General features: G+C 37.0%; 1 protein-coding gene across 1 annotated transcript in view; it reads right to left on the minus strand.

The window, feature by feature from the left end:
• Positions 1-949: 949 nt before the first annotated feature.
• The window catches only part of THAP12 (THAP domain containing 12), a 30,153-nt gene continuing 5,955 nt past the window's right edge, over positions 950-25,147 (minus strand). The window contains exons 2-5 of the mRNA XM_061380925.1: positions 14,198-14,318; positions 10,515-10,622; positions 5,700-5,736; positions 950-4,059 (exon numbers count right to left, since the gene is read on the minus strand). Of these exons, the coding sequence (XP_061236909.1) occupies positions 2,126-4,059; positions 5,700-5,736; positions 10,515-10,622; positions 14,198-14,318 (2,200 nt within the window). The 3' untranslated portion in view covers positions 950-2,125. The remainder of the gene's footprint in view (positions 4,060-5,699; positions 5,737-10,514; positions 10,623-14,197; positions 14,319-25,147) is intronic.

Below are 25,147 nucleotides of genomic sequence, written 5' to 3' on the forward strand. Positions count from 1 at the left end.
TATCTAGGTTGGTCATAACTTTCCTTCCAAGGAATAAGCGTCTTTTAATTTCATGGCTGTAATCACCAACTGCAGTGATTTTGGAGCCCCCCAAAATAAAGTCTGACACTGTTTCTACTGTTTCCCCATCTATTTCTCATGAAGTGAAGGGACCAGATCCCATGATCTTCGTTTTCTGAATGTTGACCTTTAGGCCAACTTTTTCACTCTCCTCTTCCACTTTCATCAAGAGGCTCTTCAGTTCCTCTTCACTTTCTGCCACACTTTTTAAGGGTGGTGTCATCTACATATCTGAGGTTATTGGTATTTCTTCCAGCAATCTTGATTCCAGCTTGTGCTTCTTCCAGCCCAGCGTTTCTCATGATGTATTCTGCATAGAAGTTTAACCAGGGTGACAATATACAGCCTTGATGTACTCCTTTTCCTATTTGGAACCAGTCTGTTGTTCCCTGTCCAGTTCTAACTGCTGCTTCCTGACCTGCATATAGGTTTCTCAAGAGGCAGGTCGGGTGGTCTAGTGTTCCCATCTCTTTCAGAATTTTCCACAGTTTGTTGTGATCCACACAGTCAAAGGCTTTGGTATAGTCAAAGCAGAAACAGATGTTTTTCTGGAACTCTCTTGCTTTTTTCATGATCCAGCGGATGTTGGCAATTTCATCTCTGGTTCTTCTGCCTTTTCTAAAACCAGCTTGAACATCTGGAAGTTCACATATTGCTGAAGTCTGGCTTGGAGAATTTTGAGCATTACTTTACTAGCATGTGAGATGAGTCCAATTGTGTGGTAGTTTGAGCATTCTCTGGCATTGCCTTTCTTTGGGATTGGAATGAAAACTGACCTTTTCCAGTCCTGTGGCCACTACTACTATCAGTAACACCCAGCAATTGGCAAAGACACTCTCATCCTGTTTTCTAAAGCCCAAACAGCACTAACTTATCCCAACATAAACAATTCAATGTCTCTGCAATATTTATTCATTTACATTTTAGCCAGCAACAATTATGCAAAAATTAACTATATCAGGGGTCATATAACATATTTTAAAAGTTAGATAAATCTTACATTTAATAACTTCATAATTTAAATGGTTTTTTAAAGAACTTATCTTCAATTGTGAAGGTGATATTTTTGAAAAGATAATTTTACCACAAGAATCTGTTTTGCCCCCACCAAAAAAAAAGTATCTGAACTTTACACAAAATTCACATTTTATTTAGGTTGAAATAAACTATACAAAATTGATTTTCTTCACCAAAAATAACAGCAATATTTTCTGTATTATTCCTAGATAAACTACAAAACACTTATTTTTGTAGGCTTTCTAGGCTTTGCTTGTAAATCAAGATGAGGCAGTAGATACAGTCATGGAAAAAGCCAGAAGAAAACAGACAAATCAGCTGTCAGTATCCATGGCCTCTGATCCTTTCTTGACCATGAAATTGAAGTGTTCAACATATACCTGCCAAAAAGCTTATGAAGACGTAGGCTCAATAAAGGAATGTAAACAGCAATACCAGATGTGGAACAACAATGGCAGGCTCTTCCATTCAAATTTTAACTTCATTTGATAAAGAGAAAATCTACACTGAAATCCTTGTTGGACAAGCTTACACATTTCTCTTAGAGTCTGATAATTTTCTTAACTGTCCTTTACAGATTTTTAATAGCATACTTATAACTCCTACTATTCAAAAGTCAGTCATGAGCTTCACTGTAACATTTTACAAAATGCATTCCTTCCTCCCATACCTCCTCTAATTTTATTTTTTCAAAGATCCGATAACTTAATATCTGACAATTTGATCCACAGTGATAAACGTAATGTCTAAAATCACTTAACTAAAACAATTCCAAAGTGCCATTAGCAGAGATCACATAAAACTGTAATATGGTACTTTCAATGCTATCTTCTGGAAGAACAGTTAGGTCTCCAAAGCATGGGCATTTGAACAGGCCATTTAAACAGGCAGATTATCAATGACTAATATACTCAATGGGAGGCCTACAGATCAAGATATTCAGTGATTAAGTGGCCTACCCTTACAACTTTTCTGTAAGATATTTTAAAATTTCTTACATTTTTTTTTCAAATATCAAATATAAGAGAAAGTCTAGGTTAAAAGTCTCTTAGGTATTTTCAATGGTTTCTGAATTATCTGTAGGAAGCTCTGACTTACTTGTATACAGTTTGATATACGTATCCACCATTAAATCCAAATCGTGTTTTATATCAAAATTTATGTTAAGCAAAGCCAAGTTACTTGATCTTTGATCTGTTAAAGTGTTCCTCAGGTATGCTTTGAGACGCTTTCGCCCATTTTCATAGCGTTCATTCTCAACTTTCATCACAGGAAGAATACATAGGACCTTCAGCAATGCATAAACATTAGGAAAAAACTTGATGTCTGGTAGATGAAGGGCTTCATAAATAGTGGATGGAAGTTCTATATCTTTCCCTCTGTGTTTCCATTTAATTCTCCAACAATGCAGCTCAGCAGAGAGTGTGTCAGGATTAGGTAAGTCACTTCGGTACATGTCAGCATGGTGCTCCTCTGATGTATTGAATTTGAGCTGTCCCATGACAGAGGGTACCAGGGATAAGCATTTAAGCGCTTTGAGGTGCTGTTCTGAGAATATATCTTTCAGTTCCTGAATAATGTGTTCCACAGTTGGAACACTTAGAGTTTCTTTGTAGTAACTCTCAGAGGTTAGCTGAGATTCCAGGTTACTGTGCTGAGCTCTGCGAAATTTCCCTGGGAGTTTCATCTGAATATCAAGTTTGGTTGCCAAATTTGTGGCTTCCTCAAACCAAAATTCATGATAAACTTCAATATTTTCCATCACTTCATTTAGTGAATGTAACACTGCAGTCAAGCTACTGGCTGCAAAAAAGACATCAGAGGTTTGCCCCTGAAGATTTTTCCCAAAAGCTCTTGTAAAAGATAAAACATTTTTAAGAACAACAATGGTAACGATGAAATCAAAATCTGTTACCGCACTACAGAGCACAAATGCTCGGCCAGCTATACAGTTATTCCATCTAACATTTGTGTCACTATTTATACCATCTAAACATAAAACAAGTGCTTGTAGGAGGTCCACTAAGATTTCAAAAGCATCATGCCTGCCTGTCCACTGAGAATGGCAAATTTCCTTCAGTTCTTTGCCCCTTTCTTCATTGTTCTGAAAGAGGAGAGAAATTACATTTTCAAGCTCTAAAAGCAGTTGTGGTGATCGATGAAAAAAAGAACAAACTTCCTCAATTGTTCCTAATGCAACAGATACTCCCATAACAGGCACTGATTTTGCCAACCACATATTTAAGGCACAGGAAGAGCAGAGTGTGTAGATAGCTTGGGGATATTTCTCTAAAAGTCTAGAAGCAACAACTTTCATTTTGGATGAAAATCCACTAGATACAATGTAAGCCTGGCCACGACAGTACTCCATGTTTAATCCCCATTTCTCAGTTATTGTAGTGTGAAATTTCACAGCCAAAATTTCTGCATCAGCTTCGTAAGGCAGGAAGCCTACAAATTCCTCTCTCAGGTTGTGAGCTTCGTCGACAAACCTCACCAACACCGGCAGGTGCTCTTCCCCTGCTATGTCCACCACATCATCAGTGATGATGGAAAAGAAGTGAGAATCTCTCACTTCCCTGAGGGTTTCTTCCCGAATGCAGCTCTCACAGATCTCCAGCATCTGTTTCTGCTGTGTTTTGGAACAGAACAATGTGTTAACTGCTGTTGTCTCAAAGCGCTTTCTCAGAACCTCTTCACCAGAATTGATCCGGCACTCTAGCAGTGCTTGAAAGTTATCAGGAGTAAAAAGACCTTCTGGGATTTCATCAGTTTCATGTCCATCCAGAGGTATGTTTTGTTTTCCCATAAGAATCAAAATTTCAAATAAAGATTTTAAATATTCCTTGTTTTCCTTCTCTTCAAGAGTTAAAGGTAAAATGTCTTCATCCTGCTCTTCACCCACTTCTTCTGCACTGGGATTCTGAGCATTGCTGTTGTTTATTTCCTTATGTTTTGGTTCCTGTTCAGAAGTTTCATCAACTGGAAAACAAAGAATTAATTTTATAAACAGGTTCATAAGGAATCATACAAACAAAAAATTACATATTTGACTGGTTAAATATTTAAAATTCACAAATTCATTCATTCAACACTCACGAGGCACCTACTAGACCACAGACTAGGATGCAGAGATTAAATTAAGACACACTCTAGTGGAGGAGACAAATACTCTGAATGAATATATATTCATCCTACATGTCAATGCTATTATGAGAGGAACAATTTCTTATAAATTTAAGAAGGCACATTACATATACAGAGTAATAACAGACAGTTCACGCTGTCACAAAAAGGACCTGAAGGACTAATATTTACTGAGGCACTGTGTTGTCCTCTTATATGTAGCAGACTGCTCCCTCTACAGGCATGTTATCAACCCCATTTACAAATGAGGACAGTAAATAATTGCCAAGGTCACAGATAGAGGTGAAAATTCAAATCCAAGCTTGTCTGGCTCCAAGGTCCATGCTGACACTTTTAAGCAATACTTTTATATGGGAGATGAGACAATATACTACAAACTATATCATGCAATTTCTAGGGCTCTATTAGTATATTATTAATAGAAATCTCAGCATAATCTCTTCATATGTGGATGGGAGAACTGAGGCCCTGAGGTTAAGGGTTCTGACCGTACTCATACAACCCTGTAAGTCCTGGCCCCTGTGGCCCCTTTTTTAACCATCATGGGTTCGTAGAAGCTCCAACCACAAAATGAATGTGTAGTTCCCCAACTCTGGCACCCTGTTTCAAGGCACAGAATATCCTTCACTCCTTTCTTTGCCTGACTCCATGTCTCTTCATCTATAAAGGAGGAAAGTAATAGTACTCAAGTACTATTACTAAAGTAATAATTACCTCAAGGCTACCGTGAGAATTACATGAATTAATATATGCAAAGCTTTTAATGACTTGGCACACAGTAAGCACTCAGTAAAAAGTTATGTTAATAATAGTAGTAGTAGGAAGAGATACGAAAGGAAGATTAAAAGTAAAAATTGATAAGAACAAAAACCCCTCTAGTTCTCATTCTTTGGTTACACAGCTCAGGCATCAGCACCTGGAGAACAGCTACTGTGACTCCCACTCTCCATAAAGCCAAGTATCTCAACAGCACTTATTCTTTTAAATATTTACCAAGAACTTAGTATGTACCACCGGAGAAGGTGATGGCAACCCACTCCAGTGTTCTTGCCTTGAGAATCCCAGGGACGGCGGGGCCTGGTGGGCTGCCGTCTATGGGGTCGCACAGAGTCAGACACGACTGAAGCGACTTAGCAGCAGCAGCAGCAGCAGCAGTATGCACCACAGGTTGCATGGACAGAGATTCGGCTCCTTTCCTTCCCTACAATGAGATACTCTGCCTTGTGTCCTACCACACTGGGAGCACCTAGTGGAAAGAGAGAAGGCCAAGTGCGTGGCATAGTGATACTCAATAAAGACTAACTGAGCTAAGATTTTATCTCACAGACAATTCCAGACCACAGGACAATGCCTACCACACTCTTACATCATTCTCACAATAGGTTTTTGGACATAAAACATATTTATTTGTCCTTACCAGGTCAAGGCCTTTTAAAAAGGCATTCAGAAGTTGAGTCATTAACACTATCACTTACTTTTTTTCTGTTTCAGTGTCCTGATTTCATCTTCACTCTAAATGATAAGAAAAAAAGAAAAAAATATCTTTAATAAAACTGAACTCCAGTATATCATCACAGACTCAAGTAAAAAGCATATTATGAGTCAAATTTAATTCTTTTTTTTTTTTTGGCCATGCCATGCAGCATGTGGAATCTTAGTTTCCTGACCAGGAATTGAACCTGTGCCCCCTGCAGTAGAAGTGTGAGATCTTACTACTGGACCACCAGGGAAGTCCCAAATTTAATTCTTTCAAGAGCATAAATTCTTCATAAAGAATACATTCTTCAAATAGACAGATGACAAGAAAACTAGAATAATGTGCTAATGACTCCAAGTTTATAATAAAATAGTAGAGGGTAAAGAATACATCATTTAACTTACTTTATACCTAATCATCATAATTTGGGATTACAAGTATGTGCTGGCTAATAAAAGGCATGAACGTATATGATGGCATTTGAGGTCAAACTCAAGGTCCATAAATCATGTCCCTCTCCCCTAGTTTAACTCCAGGGGATGTCATGCAAAAGGGAGTTGCTGGAGTCCAGAACCTAACACAAAAGCTGTGAGAAATCTCTGAGAAGCAGAAAGTGACAATGCCAAAATGGAAGAGAAATGGATATAAACAGCAGAGAGAGCCAAGTGGCATCTTCAGGCTTAGACTGAGGGAGAACTTTCCAAATGTGTCCTTTTCTCGCTCTAACCCACTATACGTGACTGAGCGACTGAACTGAACTGAACCCACTATAATTATTAGCTCACAACCTACCCCATTACTATTGTAGGGCATGAAAGCAGCAGTACCAGTGACAGCTAGAGACAGCAGGGTACCTGCTGGGCAGCACAGGACACAGTACTGGTAAAATGTCAGCAGGTTAGCCAGTCTGGAACATTCCCTCCTTATCCTATGGGCTGTGGAGTTACAAGGATGGCAGATCCGGAAGTGAGCCTGCTGTATGATATCTGAGGTTCTTTGAGGGGCAGAGAACAGGAAATGATAGTTACAGGATGGGAAGTGATTGAGCTCCTCATCCTTGCTTCATATTACTAAGAAGAAAGCTGATGTGCAGTGTTAGCACTCATTTATGAGAGGTCCCAGAAAAAAAACAGAGCAGAAGAAAAGCATGAAGAAATAAAAACTGAGGATTCCTCAGAACTGTACAATATAAGTCTGGATAAGAAAAAAACCTCACATTCAGATATAGTTTAGTCAAATTTGAAATATCAAACATAAAGAAAATATTTAAAGGAGGAAAATGCATTCACCTAAAAAGGAACATGAGACTGGCATTGACGTCAACAGCAATAATGGATGAAAAAAATCGAATCTAGCAGAAACCAATAAAATAGCTCATAAGTACAGCTATCAGTGATAAAACTCACTACTGTTTTTTTGAAAAGACTATTAAAGTAATTTTAGGAGCAGAAAAAGGTAAAACTCTAGGTGAAGCTCATAAAATTTTGGAAACATATAAAGCACAAGAAGAAAGAGAAACAAATAAACAAACAGAAATGATAATCAAAATATTCCCTCATCCACCCAAAGCCCTCTGATGGTTTTACCAAGTTCAACCTAACTTTCAAGAGCAGACAATATCTACCTTATATAAGTTTTTCTAGGGAAATTAAAAGAGAAAAAAAGAAAAGTTATCTAACTCATTTTATGAGGCCAACGGATCCCTGATATCGTAACTGTATAAGAAGAATACATGAAAAGAAATTACAGGCCAAGACTTACAAATGCAAAACTGACCAACTAAATCGAACAGTATATGAAAATGAAAAGAAATATACTGCAATCAATTAGGCAAAGATGGTTCAACATCAGCAAATCCATCAATGTTATCACTAAGCATTAAAGAAGGGGGGAAGAAAGAACAGATACAATGAAAATATTGATAAGTTCCATAAGTTAAGACAAAAAATAAACCTCTGAATATGAGGACTAAAAGAAAATAAACGAAAAAAAAAAGAAAATAAAGGATATTTCTTTAACTTGATAAAAAAAATTACGTAACAATACCAATGGTAACATCACACTTAATGGAACAAGACAAGTGTACCAGTCGTGACATTCCTGGGACTACTCAATACAGTACTAGAGATGATCCTGACCAAACAATAATACAGGCAACAGAAAACATTAAAATTGGAAGACTGAAAGAAGAGGCAAATCTGTCCTTATTTACAGATGATACAATCAACTACATAGAAAACCCAGTAGACTATTAGAATTAATCTAAAAAAAAAGGATCTTCAAAATTGGTGGAGGAACTTTACTGGTGGCCCAGTGGTAAGAATCCGCCTTGCCATGCGGGTAGCACACGTTTGACCTCTACATGGGGAACGAGGACCCCACATGCCACAGAGCAACTAAGCCCTTGTGCCACAACAACTTGAGGCTGCACACCACAATTACAGAGAGTCCGTGGACCACACTAAAAGACCCCGCACAATGCAATGAAGATCCCATGAGCCTCAACTAAGACCCAACACAGTCAAACAAATAAATAAGTTCTTTAACTGGTGGAAACACTCTCTTAACCAGAAATATATAATCTTACCATAACTTAGCAAGTAATTAAGGAAGGATGTACACGTTCTCTTCTAAAGAACAACAAAAATCCTGACAATTTCTCAAAATTTTTACTTTCTGCACTTCTAAATTATTATAATTTTTTTTTTTAGTGTTTATTTACTTGGCTGCATGGAATCGTAGTTGCAGCACATGAGATCTTTAATCTTCACTGCAGCATGTTGTTTAGTTGCTCAACTCTTTTCAACCCCATGGGCTGTAGCCCACCAGGGTCCTCTGACCTGAATACTGGCGTGGGCTGCCATTTCCTTCTCCAGGGGATCTTCCTGACCTAGGGATCAACCTGAGTCTCCTGAAAGTCTCCTGTATTACAGGCAGATTCTTTTACCACTGAGCCACACTGCAGCATGCAAAATCCTTTAGCTGCGTGTGGGATGAGGGATCTACTGGGCCCCCTTCTTTGGAAATGAGGAGTCTTAGCCCCTGGACCACCAGAGAAGTCCTGTTTTGAAAGTATTTTAATAGTCTTTTCAAAGAACTAGTAGCTTTGTCAATGACTGCTCTGCTACTTGATAGCTATTTTATTGTTTTTTTTCCATTCATGGATATGACTAATTAACACTGTAAAACTACTAATTCAAAGTATTTACAATGAAAATCTCAACAGAATTTCTAGAATATGACAAAAGGATTCTCAAATTCACATGGCAGAATAAAAGTCTACAAATAGCTAAGACAATTTTGAAAAGGAAGGCTTAAGAAATCACTCTATTTGAAAATGATATAATATAAAGCAATGTAAGGGGCAGCATCTTATCCAGACTGATTAACAGACTATGTTGGGAAAACTTGATCCCTATAAATAGAAAGCTAAATTAGATCTCTACTGGACACTATACAAATTCAAATGGATCAAAGATCTGATTATGAAAGGTAAATATAGAAGAAAATGAGGAAAACTAGACAAATGTTATCTTTAAAAAGCACACAGCCAATGGACTGAAATGACTCATTAAGTACAGGAGCACGGATACAAAATGGAGGAAGGTGAGGAATGGGAATGGTTATAAGGAAAAAAAATGAGGGGCTTCCTGGTGGCAATGGTGACAGAAAGCCATGGCCTGAGGAGTCTGAGTAATTTCATTTTGTTCATTTGAGGCGAACAAAAAACAGGTAGGTTTTAAGGATATCAAAGGTTTATAAAAAACATGCACAAAGATGTCACATAGAGAGACTTAAAAGCTTTTATAAACCTTGTCAGTACTTAATAGTGATGGAATCCTTATCTCTAGTAAAACTACCCATGTCTTAACTTTCACTCTTTCCCTTTCTTAATCCCTTTGTGCCAAAATATTCTAGAAATATACTTCAGTCCCACTTTACCACAAAGGAAGAGGTGAGTTTTTTTTCCAGCTTCCCTGGAAGAAAATGATTTAGTAGCCCATAATTAACAGCATGAAATTAAAAGATGCTTACTCCTCGGCTATGACCAACCTAGACAGCATATTAAAAAGCAGAGACATTACTTTGCTGACAAAGGTCCATCTAGTCAAGGCTATGGTTTTTCCAGTAGTCATATATGGATGTGAGAGTTGGACTATAAAGAAAGCTGAGTGCCGAAGAATTGATGCTTTTGAACTGTGGTGTTGGAGAAGACTCTTGAGAGTCCCTTGGACTGCAAGGAGATCCAACCAGTCCATCCGAAAGGAAATCAGTCCTGAATATTCATTGGAAGGACTGATGCTAAAGCTACAACTCCAATACTTTGGCCACCTGATGCAAAGAGCTGACTCATATGAAAAGACCATAATGCTGGGAAAGACAGAAGGTAGGAGGAGAAGGAGCCAACAGAGGATGAGATGGTTGGATGGCATTACTGACTCAATGGACATGAGTTTGAGTAAACTCTGGTAGTTGTTGATGGACAGGGAGGCCTGGCATGCTACAGTCCATGCGGTGGCAAAGAGTCAGACATGACTGAGCAACTGAACAGAACTAAACTGAATTAACTGCATACTTTGGCTCAAGTCAACAAGTATCAACTGGCTAAATTTGAGGAAGATTTTCCAAAGCAAATACTAAAACAAACTAAATATCTTATGTCCATGCTACTTCAATAACCATGGCATTAATCCCCCATAATGCTACACCTGATATAGAGAGTAACTTGGTTCAATGTTAACATGAATGCATCTATACTACATTTCATAATATTATAGAGGATAGAAAAGCTGGAGGAAGCACACTGACATACCAATTCTTTTATTCGTTTTCTGTGTCTACTATGTGGATTATTCAAATGGCTGGTAAGATCGAATATTGTTGGTATGGCATTATCTCGGAGAACTGTCCTGTAAGGACTCTGAAAAAGAAAAATGCATTAATGCAGAAACAGTCCTTAAAAATACATTACACACAAACAAAATTGATTGTTAATGATTTCCCCAGTACTACTTCAACTCCAATTCTAAAGTGTAGAGACTTGCAGAATTGATGATGTCAGTCCAGATCAGCTAACTATTTCTAACTCCTTTTACATTTGTCCTTCTGGCAATCTTATAAATGAAGGAACTGAACTGATGATAGGCATAAAAAGTAGAATGTATTTGTATTATATATATTTTTTTCTAATTCAATCTTCCCGCTACTTTTCTGTTCTTCCATGAGCCTACAAAGTAAAGCAGGCACAGAAGTTTCTCAAATAAGCTATCCTCTTATACATTTCATAGTAACTCTTCCCTCCTTTACCTGCCGTTCCCTCCTCTTTTGCTACTATTACTGAGAAGCATTAAGGCACTGTGAAATAGTACTGACGAGGACCCAAGAGACCAAGAGACTAAGACCTGGTGGCTCAGACAGTAAAGAATCTGTCTGCAATGCAGGAGAACCAGGTTTGACCCCTGGGTTGGGAAGATCCCCTGGAGAAGAGAATGGCTACCGACTCCAATATTCTTGTCTGGAGAATTCCATAGACAGAGAAGCTGGTGGGCTACAGTTCATGGGGTCAAAATGAGCTGCACACTACTGAGCGACTAATACTTTCAGAGGAGGCTTAGGGGCTAGCCCTTAATCTACCAGTGACTCACTCTGAGACCCTGGACAAATACTTTTCCTTTCTGGACTCAGTTTCTTCTTTTGAATAAAACTCAGGTATTTAATTAGATGAAGTTATTCACACACTAATGATCATAATGCTGACCATTTCAGTTACCCATCCACTTATACTTTTTCATAATTGACTCATTTTTTTAACTAACAAAATCTTAAGGAATAAAAACTATAAAATAATGATTTGATGAGCTAGTTATATTTTTAACACATATTACAAAATTTAAGATAAAAACTGATTCATGTGCCACTTGTTATCACTCATGTGCCACAAGTTATACACATAATCACATTTTTGCAAACACTGAACCAGGTATTTCTAAATTTCCTTCTAATTATAATATTCTTGTCACTGAAGGATGACCATTCTCTATCCTTATAAACTAATTCAATCTGACTAGAAACTGAATGCAAATTTAGATGGTGACAGTCTCCCACAGCCAGAAAGACCAGAGGTCAGGTAGGGACAAGAAGTTTATTAAGAGGTAGAGTAACAGATGAATAACTGCTACTACATTCCCTTAGCTAGTCCAAAGAAACTGTGCCTTCCCAAATTTGCACTGATAAAAACAAAACACACTTCAGTTTAAAAAGCTTTTGTGGGAGCAATGATTGTTTCAAAGCTAATAAAGCACATTCAAAGTATATGTCAAACAAAAGTAACAATCCCCATATTTTTTTAACTCAAGGAAAGGTTAGGAAAATATGATGGAAAAATATATAATTAAAGAGAACACACTTAAGTTTTATCTAAAGAACTGTTACACACATTTGGGAAGAATTTCTATTTCTATTCAATATTTTCTAGTTCAATCACAAGCCTCAGGGAAAACACAAAGAAGAAAATCTATTTCTTGATAACATTCAACTTCTAGTGCTGGGCCAATTATTCTCAGTCTACTACGGAGTTTCAATCAGGGATTGATATGGTACACAATCACTGAAGGGCACAAACACAATACTATACCCTAAGTGCTTTAGCTTTCCTGCTTGGCAAACATCTCAAAAAGCAAAACCATATCCATATACAGAGTCAAGTCTTGATATCTTCCAATTAAATAAACAGAGGAGGGATAAAACACCATGAAGAACTTAAAAAATTGGTATAAAATTAATCTTCTATAAAGCAAAGGTATTACAGACCAAAAAACAACACATGAATGAAAAACATGCAATATGTTTACACCCACTCTAAGTACCCATGCCAAAAAAGGCTACATTCTATTCCTGTGCATGACAATTTTTATTCAGTATCAAAATTTAATCTTTGCTGAATGAAGGCTTGAGTATAAAGTAATGATCTTACTTTAGCATCAGAGATAATATTTAGCTTTGGTTGAACTAACACCAAATGTTTACTGATGAGATCTTAAATGCCAAACTAATGAATTCAAAACTCTTACGACATTTGGGTATAAACATTAGATAATCCAGCTTTTAACAGCAATATTTTCTATATGTGGAGAATGAAAATCTCTCACATTTGCAATAACGGATTCAAGATTAAAAAATTATGTGGAAATTTAAAAAGTAAAAATAGTTCTGTTCTATGCTCTGACTAAACAAGAATAGAAGTGAACTATATATTTTATATTTCTCACATTCTTGTTGGAATTAACTGATTAAGAAATGGTATTTATTAATAAAATAAAAATTTTAAAATTCATATGGTGTGCATATTCAAAATAATTTGGGATATTTTAATTTAATGTCAAGAACATAAAGTTTGCCTTTTAAACATATGAAATCTTTTATTTTGATCATTACCCTGTTAACAAAGCAAGGCAAAAATATCCCTCAAATATTTGTGATTAAACTGTTGAACCGGAATAGGCTCACCTCCCAATGACTTCACAAGTATCTGCTTCAATTAATTTTGAGAAATAAAATAACCCAATCATTCTTTAGTTTTCTGATGCCTCTGCAAAATGTATCTGAAAAAAATATCAAAATAAATTGCTGCATAACAATATATAGTGTATCTTCAAATTAAGTTTATGTCTATCCCAATAACTGTTGACAGTTATGCCTAAACAAGAATATTTGTTTTCATACCTAAGCAAGAATACTTAACAAAACTGTCTTCCTAACTAGTTTTTAAAGTGTTTCAAGTCTGCTTCATTTTAATCAAATCTGTCTTATCTGTGCCTTTTACGAATCAAAGCAGTAACAGAATCACAGACGGTTAAAAATCTTAGACCTCAGGAATTATCTGGTCTAAATTCTTCATTAGAAATTGGGGGGCTAAGAGAGGAAAAGTGACCTGGACAAATTTACAGTTAACTGTAGTAAGACTGAGAAATTCAGGTCTTGATATGAAATTGCAAATTACTGATGAAAATGTTTTTGTCACATGAACTGTATGATTTGCTTCCTGTTGTATCCAGCACATAAAAATTAAGGGTAGGTTTTAACAGTACACACAAAAATTTGCAAAGAGCTCTATGCCTTGATGAAGATTTCACTCATATAAAAGCTCTAGAGAAGCTGTTCCAAATAAAAATGCCAAATTCACCTTAAACATACACATTTATAATCATCTAAAATTTTCTGAAGGCTACAAAAAAAGTTTAAAAAGTGGTGACCTTTGATAAAGTGGGCATGGGGCATCAGAAATAGAAGGGTTAAAACACACACACACATATACACAAAGGTTTTTAAGAACAAAATAGGTACTATTAAGTTCCAAATCTGTCTTCATCTTAAAGGAAAAAAAAAGTGGCAGGGTGTAAGGATACTCTCCAACATTAATATATAAAGATTTACATTTCCAACCAAATAATGAGTGAAAACAAAACAAACAAAAAAACAAACCCTCTGCTTACTTACAGTTCTGCAGATCATAGAAGTTTCAAAGTGTTTGGCACACAATCGATAATGTTTATTTAGTTGATCAGGTGTTTTATCTTCTAAGTCTGCTCTCCTACAGTTCTCCACCCACTTCTGGCATCTACAAAAATAAAGCCAAAATAAAACTACAGAATATGAGCTTAACATTTAAATTTCAGCATTCAGTTTTAAGGTAAATACCTGTTATGGATAACAGACTTCTGCTCCCCTAGACCCAAAAAATATAATTTGGAGAAGTTGATTAACAACAAAATGAGAGCTGGTAGAAACCTCAGAAATCATTTAGTACATTCATTTACAGACAAGGTTAAGAAGTAACTTGTCAGAGTCATGTACAAAATTAGCAGTAAAACTAGAACTTAAACTTGAATCTTTCAACTCCCAGGACATCCTAGCATCAGAGAGGACTTAATAATCAGCAGTACAAGCAAAAAACTGCACAACCATGAGGCCGATGACTTAACATTCCCCTTAGGATTTCAACTTAAACAAGCATATGAAAACACATTGTCACTGTAGAAAACTACGAAGTAGATGTTCTATAAATAACTAGAGTTTATTATGGAAGCATAATGGCTATATTCATCTGCTTTATTATAAACATGGTTATCTACAACGATATGTGCAAACTAGATTGTAAGCTCCATGAACGCAGGAATTGTGTCTACACAATCTAGTACACAGATGGTGTTAAGAGATAGTGACTGAGACAAAGTCCATGTCCTCTTGGTGCTTAAATATCTGTAGGAAAAAACTAACATCATCTTCATCATCATAATAAGCTTATTAAGCACTTATTAAGAGCCAGCTGCTGCTGCTGCGGTTTAGTCACTAAATCGTGTCTATTTGTGACCCCATGGACTGTACCAGACACTGATCTAAACTGTTTTGAAAGAGGATAGAAATGTTCTATGCACCTAAAAGAGCAAAACTAAGCTCTTGGTAGAAATTTCAGGAAAACAAAATTACCATGGTGAAATGTTGATTATCTAAAATTGTAAAGCATTTCATTTGACCAAGAGGTATTAATTACTATACAGTGACGATGCCTAAGATGTATTTTAATCACATTCTTACATAGTTGTACAATGTGATTATAAACATTTTGATTTCAACACCTAAATTATTTGGTATGAAAACTCAGTATAAAACAATTGCCATATTGCTAGAGTTAAGTTTGCTTTTTAATTCTTAAATCTCTGGAGATCTTCCAAACAGAACAGCACTGTCTGTATTATTTCTGAACCAAAGTGAAATAGCCTTCTGATAAAAAGAAGACTCAGATTCAATCAAGAATAAGTTGAGCAGTTCAGTTCAGTCACTCAGTCGTGTCCGACTCTTTGCAACCCCATGAATCGCAGTACGCCAGGCCTCCCTGTCCATCACCAATTCCCGGAGTTTACTCAAACTCATGTCCATTGAGTTGGTGATGCCATCCAGCCATCTCATCCTCTGTCGTCCCCTTCTCCTCCTGCCCCCAATCCCTCCCAGCATCAGGGTCTTTTCCAATGAGTCAACTCTTTGCACGAGGTGGCCAAAGTATTGGAGTTTCAGCTTTAGCATCAGTCCCTCCAAAGAACACCCAGGACTGATTTCCTTCAGAATGGACTGGTTGGATCTCCTTGCAGTCCAAGGGACTCTCAACAGTCTTCTCCAACACCACAGTTCAAAAGCATCAATTCTTCAGCGCTCAGCTTCCTTCACAGTCCAACTCTCACATCCATACATGACCACTGGAAATACCATAGCCTTGACTAGACGGACCTCTGATGGCAAAGTAATGTCTCTACTTTTTAATATGCTATCTAGGTTGGTCATAACTTTCCTTTCAAGGAGTAAGTGTCTTTTAATTTCATGGCTGCAATCACCATCTGCAGTGATTTTGGAGCCCCCCAAAATAAAGTCTGACACTGTTTCCACTGTTTCCCCATCTATTTGCCATGAAGTGATGGGACCTGATGCCATGATCTTCGTTTTCTGAATGTTGAGCTTTAGGCCAACTTTTTCACTTTCATCAAGAGGCTTTTTAGTTCCTCTTCACTTTCTGCCATAAGGGTGGCGTCATCTGCATATCTGAGGTTATTGATATTTCTCCCGGCAATCTTGATTCCAGCTTGTGCTTCCTCCAGCCCAGAGTTTCTCATGATGTACTCTGCATATAAGTTAAATAAGCAGGGTGACAATATACAGCCTTGACATACTCCCTTTCCTATTGGTGATAGAAGCAATGTCCGATGCTGTAAAGAGCAATATTGCATAGGAACCTGGAACGTTAGGTCCATGAATCAAGGCAAATTGGAAGTGGTCAAACAGGAGATGGCAAGAGTGAACATCAACATTCTAGGAATCAGCGAACTAAAATGAACTAGAATGGGTGAATTTAACTCAGATGACCATTATTATCTACTACTGTGGGCAGGAATCCTTTAGAAGAAATGGAGTAGCCATCATGGTCAATAAGAGTCTGAAATGCAGTACTTGGATGCAATCTCAAAAACAACAGAATGATCTCTGTTCATTTCCAAGGCAAATCATTCAGTATCACGGTAATCCAAGCCTATGCCCCAACCAGTAATGCTGAAGAAGCTGAAGTTGAACGGTTCTATGAAGACCTACAATACCTTCTACAAGTAACACCCAAAAAAGATGTCCTTTTCATTACAGGGGACTGGAATGCAAAAGTAGGAAGTCAAGAAACACCTGGAGTAACAGGCAAATTTGGCCTTGGAGTACGGAATGAAGCAGGGCAAAGGCTAAGAGAGTTTTGCCAAGAAAACGCACTGGTCATAGCAAATCCCCTATTCCAACAACACAAGAGAAGACTCTACACATGGACATCACCAGATGGTCAACGCTGAAATCAGATTGATTATATTCTTTGCAGCCAAAGATGGAGAAGCTCTATACAGTCAGCAAAAACAAGACCGGGAGCTGACCATGGCTCAGATCATGAACTCCTTATTGCCAAATTAAGACTTAAATTGAAGAAAGTAGGGAAAACCACTAGGCCATTCAGGTATGACCTAAATCAAATTCCTTATGATTATACAGTGGAAGCGAGAAATTGATTTAAGGGACTAGACCTGATAGACAGAGTGCCTGATGAACTATGGACGAAGGTTCGTGACATTGTACAAAAGACAGGGATCAAGACCATCCCCAAGAAAAAGAAATACAAAAAAGCAAAATGGCTGTCTGAGGAGGCCTTACAAATAGCTGTGAAAAGTTGAGCAGAGGGCCCAATGAACTACACCTACCTGTTCCACATCAAATACCTAGAAATAAATCTAATGAAAGATGTATAAGACTTCTAATAGAAAATACTTTTAATTTTTATTGTTTCTTTTAGAAAAATTTTTTAAATAAATAAACAGAGCAATACACAAGTTCATGGACTGGTACACTGAATCCTAAAGGTATCAATTCTTCTCAAAATGATTTATTGATTTAATACAATCACAATCCCAACAAGTTCTTTTATGCATGTCTCTGTGTGAGAGAGAAATGACAAAGATCATTCTAAAACTTTTTATACAGAAATTCAAAGGATCAGCATAGTCAAGACAATCTTGGGGGGAAAAAGTTGAAAGACTTATATTACCAGATAGACTTATTATAACGCTTATTAAAACTGTGGTATTGGACTTCTCTGGCGGTCCAAAGGTTAAGACTTCGAGCTTCCACTGCAGGGGGTGTGGGTTTCATCCTAGGTCGGGGAATTTCCACATGACTCAAGGTGAAGTCAAAAAAATAAAATAATAAAATAAAAATGCATATATCTTTTTTAAAAAAGTGTGATATTGGCACAAAAGCAAACAAAAAAACAGAACAAAATGAAGAGCTGTGGATGCTTAAGACAAGGGAATCATTGCACAGCAGTGAAGCTAAAAGTTTTTCAATAGTCCTGAATTGGCCATCCATATGGGAAAAAATGAACCCTGACCTGCACTTTCATCTATGGAAAATAAATTCCAAGTGAATTATAGACCTAAATATGAAAGGTAATACAATACAGTTTCTAAAAGATAACATAAAAGACTATCTTAATCACCTTGACACAAAGAACTCTTAAAAAGGCAACAGAAAAAAAGTCTAGAGGCAAAGATGAGTAAATCAGGCTACTTTATAGTTAATAACTTATTCATTAAAAGAATCATTTAAGAGTGAAATGGCAACCCACAAAATGGAAGAAGGGATCTGTAATATACCAATCTAACAATGAACTCATATCCAAAATATATATGAAGAACTCCCTACAAATAATTCAGACAATCTAATATAAAAATGAGAAACTTGAATAGGCCAATACACATGAAAAAAAAATGCTCAGTAAAAAGAAAAATAAAATTTTTTTAAAAGCTCAATCTCACTAGTCATTAGGAAAATACTAATTAAAACTGTAACTAAATTATTACCATATACTCATAAGGATGACTACAATGTAAAAGAAATAATACCAAATGTTGATGAGAAGGTGAAACAACTGTGCCCATCAAGGATAGAAAGGATAAACTGTGGTATACTATACATACAGACTACTATTTTGGCAATGGAATGAATGAACTAGCTAGATCTCACAAACGTGTTGAGCAAAATAAGTCAGGAGTACATACTGTAGGATTCTTTTCATATTAAGTTCAAGGGTAGGCAAAACTCATACATGGTGATTGTGCAGAAAAGGAGTTATTTAACACAGCAGGCCTCAAGTTGCTATCTTCAGAAAGACTTTTTTGTAAGGCTAGTCTTTTGGCTGATGTTGGAACTTGGCTTCTCTACACTGATATAAAAATTTCCTCTAACTGATAAGGTGACTTTTAGTGCCTTGACTATTCATGCAAACAGTATGACTTTTAATGAAAGTCTGTCCTTTTTCTGGGAGTCTGGAATTTTAGCATATGCTAAGCAGAGAGTGTCTAAGTGACCAGAACTCAATAAAAACTTTGGGCACTGGGTCTCTAAGGGCTTCTCTGGCACAAATGTTGCATTTTCACTGCTGGGGAAAAGTGGACTCTGAGTGACCAGACATGGGAGGGAGAAAACATAAGGAAGACTACACATAGATCCTTCCAACTCTACCTCTGTCTTTTCCCTCTCTTAGGATGCAGATGTGTGCTCTTACTACATTGCTGTAAGAAACCTTAGCTGTGAGTACAACTATATACTGAGTATATACAGTACAGCTATATACTGAGCTGTGAGTACAACTATATACTTAGTACAACTATATACTGAGTTCCATGAGTCCGAGTGAATCTCTGAATATGGGGGTGGCTTGGAGACCCCCTCAACATAGTAATGATAGTGAGAACAATGGATACATTTAGGGAGAGGTTAACAACCAGGAGTGGGCACTTTCTGAGGTGCTGGTAATGTTTTCTATCTTGAACATGATCTGTGTATATTTACCTTACAAAAATTCATAAAATTCTAGACTATCATTTTTGCACTTTTCCCTATGGATGTCATATACCAATAAAACAGCTTCCCATCACTCTTCCCCTCCCCGTCAAAAGCCAACTAATCTAATGTGCATGTAGTCGAACAGTGCCTACCATGGGGGAGAGTAGGATAATAACTGTAAGGACCACAAGGGAGAGGAAGTTCAGGATGTTAGTAATATTCTTCTTTTTTTTAAATCTGGGCAAAATTTTCATGGACATGTTACTCTGAAAATCTAACAAGCTATATACTTATGATTTGCGATCTTCTGTGTTTATATGCTTTACATCAGTAAGTTATAAAAATTACGTATGACCACAAGTCTTTTTTTTTTACACATACATATATTTGTGTACATGTTAAAATGCACATACACACTTCTATAGTTCTCTCTCAACCTTTTTTTTTAAAACTAATGCCTTCCCTGTCCTAGCTCTCCCTGTCACTGTTCTGTGTCCTTTTTTCCTCTTGGCACAGTGGAATGATTCCCCAAATCCATCAACTTCCAAACTGGTCTTACCTTTCTGTGACCTCTTCTCCAAGTGGAAAATGCTTTAAAAAACCAATTTGAGAATACTATCTTTCTCTGATTAAGATCCTTTAGTGACTTTCCATTACTCTTAGGATAAAGAACCAACTCCTCATGTGTCTTACAAGATTCTGTACAATCTAACCCTTGTTTTCTTTTCCCTCTTCATATCACACCACCCTTCCACTTTGCCACCTCACATGCCTTATTTCAGTTTCATGAATGCACTGTGATTCCTTTCATCATAGGGCTGTTTCCTATGCTGTTTATTCAACCTAGAATACTCTTCTTGTTGCTTTTTTTCACTTCCTTTGCACAGGAAAATCTATGCAAAGATCTGTCTTTAGATCTTCACTCAAATGTCACTGAGGAAAATTTTTCAGATTTGAAAAGAGTATGTACAACACACACACACACACACCCACCCACCCACCCACCCAGGTAGGTAAGACTATTCTCCCTCCATGTACAGTAGTTTCCCCCTTACCCATGGGGGATATATTCCAAGACCCTCAGTGGGTGCCTGAAACCACGTATAGTACTGACCCCTATATATACTATGTTTTTGCAATACTAATGGGTAGGTAGTGTATATAGTGTGGATAAGATAGACAAAGGGATGATTCACATCCAGGACAGGACAGAGTGGGCCAGTGTAAGATTTCACCATGGCTACCCAGAACAGCTAAAGGTTATGAATTTCACCCTGCCAAATCCAAAGGTCACTTCCTGTCTTCAACTTAATCACCCTTTCAGTACTAGTCAACCATCACTGACCACTCCTTTTTAAAGTTTGAAATTTTTTCTTTCAATGGCCTCCTACTAATGCAAGATTTCCAAAACATATTCCAAAGAAGACTAGTTAAAGAATTGCTCCAATTAAAAACAAAGGAGGTTTCATGGTCAAATAAATTTGGATAATATTACATACTTTATCCTACACTTGGGGTTTTAAATATTTCTCTGGGATCTTGAATAATTTAGCTAACCTCTCTGTGCCTGCTTTTCTTATCTGAAAGCAGAGACTATCTCAAAATTTATTGCAAGGGTTAACTGAAATAGTCTACATAAAACACACAGAATAGCGCCTGACACACAGACTATGAAGTATTCTATAAGTATTATTATTATTATTACAATTTGCAGCATCGTTTGGAGGATTAAATAAGATCATATGAAAGTACTTTAAGATTGTATCTTATAGAAGTGATTCTCAAACATAATCGTCTCAGGAGCCCTTTACGCCTTGAATTATTGAGTAACTAAAGAAATTTTGTTTACATGCATTTTATCTACCAATATTTATGACTATAGAAACAACTTAGAAATTTACAAATATTAGTTCATTAAAAATAGCAATTCCATTACATGTTATCATAAATAACATTTTAATGAAATAACTATATTTTCTAAAACAAAAACCATTTAGTGAAAAGAATGGCACAGTTCACCATCTTTGCAAATCTCTTTTATGTCTAACTTTATAGAAGAAAGCTACAGTCTCACATCTGCTTTTGCATATAATCTGTTGCCATACATTGTTTTGGCTGAAGTACAAGAAAGAAACGACTTCTCAATGATACGCAGTTTAAAAGACTATTTCAACATTCCTGTTTCCTACGTAATTGTGGATGTTCTTTGATAGGACACTGAAACTCCACAAGCAGTGGTTTCTTAAAGATTAGCTGCAATGTGGAATCTGAAACCAGACCAATGAGCCTTTTCATACTGTTTGATTAAAATCCACTAGTCTAACTTGCACTTTGAATAGAACTTTCATCCATGTATATCTTTGTAAAATCATGAATTTATCAGTTTGGAAAATCTTAGTTCAGTAAGTTTGGCAGACTGGTTAAATGGTAACACATTTCATTATATGATATATATATATTTTTAAGTCACATTTATCAATATCACCATTGATCTCATCAGAAAAGTCTAATTAGAGAGTTGTCTAGCTCAAGGTAATGAATATAAATTTTCCAAAATTCTAACTTTTGCTTGAATGCTTGGCTGTCAGTTGTTTTTCTTTAAGTGGCAGGCTTATTTTGTTCATTTCCAAGAAAATGTCTGCTGCTGCTGCTGCTGCTAAGTCGCATCAGTCATGTCGGACTCTGTGCGACCCCATAGACGGCAGCCCACCAGGCTCCCCTGTCCCTGAGATTCTCCAGGCAAGAACACTGGAGTGGGTTGCCATTGCCTTCTCCAGAAAATGTCTACTAAACACCTATATCTGAAGTCATACTTAGAAAATTTTATAAAACACAATATATAACTTATCTGAGTAGTGACTTCATAATGTTATAATGTCCCTGAAAAACTCCACGGTACACTCCTGAGATAATGAGCACAAAAAAGGCAAATAATGTCCGTGTATTATGAAGTAGTTTTCACCTTTTTGACTCCCTGAAAGGGTCGTGGGGACCCTCCTGAATTCCTGGAAACCACCATTTTACATTTTACACATTAGAGTATATCAATTTTCAGTTAACTTTGATTAAACTACCAAAGAATCTTACAAGACCTCACTACCTCAGGGGAAAGTACTGTCTGAGAAGAAAGAAGAATGTTTCAACTGCCCAGTTCAGTTCAGTTCAGTCGCTCAGTTGTGTCCGACTCTTTGCGACCCCATGAATTGCAGCACGCAAGCCTCTGGATGAAAGTGAAAGAGGAGAGTGAAAAAGTTGGCTTAAAGCTCAACATTCAGAAAACGAAGATCATGCCATCTGGTCCCATCACTTCATGGGAAATAGATGGGGAAACAGTGGAAAGAGTGTCAGACTTTATTTTTGGGGGCTCCAAGATCACTGCAGATGGTGACTGCAGCCATGAAATTAAAAGATGCTTACTCCTTGGAAGGAAAGTTATGACCAACCTAGATAGCATATTAAAAAGCAGAGACATTACTTTGCCAACAAAGGTCCGTCTAGTCAAGGCTATGGTTTTTCCAGTAGTCATGTATGGATGTGAGAGTTGGACTGTGAAGAAAGCTGAGCGCTGAAGAATGGATGCTTTTGAACTGTGGTGTAGGAGAAGACTCTTCAGAGTCCCTTGGACTGCAAGGAGATCCAACCAGTCCATTCAAAAAGGAGATCGGTCCTGGGTGTTCTTTGGAAGGAATGATGCTGAAGCTGAAACTCCAGTACTTTGGCCACCTCATGCGAAGAGTTGACTCATTGGAAAAGACTCTGATGCTAGGAGGGATTGGGGGCAGGAGGAGAAGAGGACGACAGAGGATGAGATGGCTGGATGGCATCACTGACTCGATGGACCTGAGTTTGAGTGAACTCTGGGAGTTGGTGATGGACAGGGAGGCCTGGTGTGCTGCAATTCATGGGGTTGCAAAGAGTCAGAAAAGACTGAGCGACTGAAGTGAACTGAACTCATCTTCTTGCCACTGCCCTAAGGTGAGTTGATTTTATATATATATATATATATATATTTAAAGTGCATTAATGCTACTTTTTCTAAACTAATATGAGGTATTAGGGTATGAAATTCCACAGAGTGCCATGTATTAATTATACTCTTGAATTTTAAGTTACTTCTAAACAATTGTTTTAAAAAGTGTGCACAGGGACTTCCCTGGTGGTACACTGGGTAGGAATCCATCTGCCAATGCAGGGGACATGGGTTTGATCCCTGATCCAGGAAGATTTCACAGGCCACAGGCAACTAAAGCCAGTGTACCACAAATGCTGGAGCCCGCATGCTCTAGGGCCTGCGAACCACAACTAATGACCCCCTGTCAAAGCTACTGATCCCTGTGTACCCATGCTCTACAACAAAAAAAACCCACAATGAGAAGCCTGTGCACCGCAACAAAGAGTACCCCTCACTCAGTACCCCTCACTCACTACAACTAGAGAAAGCCTGCATGCAGCAACAAAGACCCAGGGCAACCAAAATTCTTTTTTCATGTGCATGGAATTTATAAATATAATGAATGGGAAATATACTATTTAACAGCTTTAAATATATTTATATTTATGTTAGTTAACAATGTGAGTTAACTTTTGTATAATACATGGGCTGGCAATGTCACCTTTTATCAACCTTCCCTACAACCCATTTACAGAAGGAAAAAAAAAACAACTATAACCACTAACCCTAAGAATACAATTATTAATTCAGTAAGCAACTCTGGAAACTATTTCTTTATTATAATAAACTGGGCAGGGTGAAAAACTGTTAAATACAGTAGAATTTGAAATCCTCTAGTATTGATTTTTGGTTCTGATACAAAGTTAAGACCTTTACTACATTAAGTAAAATCTGACAGACATAAAAGGACTATTACTGTATGACTGACTTAGATAGTATGAGTATAAAGTACCTAGAACAGAAAAATTCATGAAGACTAAAAATGGACTGGGGTAAAATGTTACTGCTTAATAGTTAGGTTTTTGCTCAAGATAATGAAAAAGCTGTGGAAGTAGACAGTGGTGATGAATGCAGAACACAATGAATGGTAACTAATGCCATTGGATTATACACTCAAATATGCTTTTTAAAAAAAATGATTAAAATGGCAAATTTTACACTACTGCCGTTTACATAAGGGACTTGAGCATACATGGATTTTGGTATCTGCAGGGGATTCCTGGAAACAATCCTCTATACACACCAAGACACGCCTGCATATTTTTATCAAAAAAATTTTAAATTAATAACATGATACACCAAAAGCCACTTAACTGCACATTTTAAAAAGGTGAATTGTATGGTATGCAAATATCTCAATAAAGATGTTTTTAAAAGAGTTTTTAAAAAGCTCGTAATTTGGTCATGAAACACTCAAAGGGCTCTTACATATAGGTTGGTGCAAAAGTAATAGCGGTCTTGCATTGCTGAACTTTGCTGTTTGACAGTGGAATACATCCTTATATAAATGTGGCTATACATCATTTTAATGCTACCCGTCTGATCCACTACAGCTTTCTGAATCCTGGTTAAACTAT

This window comes from Bos javanicus, chromosome 15 (genome assembly GCF_032452875.1).
Source record: "Bos javanicus breed banteng chromosome 15, ARS-OSU_banteng_1.0, whole genome shotgun sequence".
NCBI classification, from domain to species: domain Eukaryota; kingdom Metazoa; phylum Chordata; class Mammalia; order Artiodactyla; family Bovidae; genus Bos; species Bos javanicus.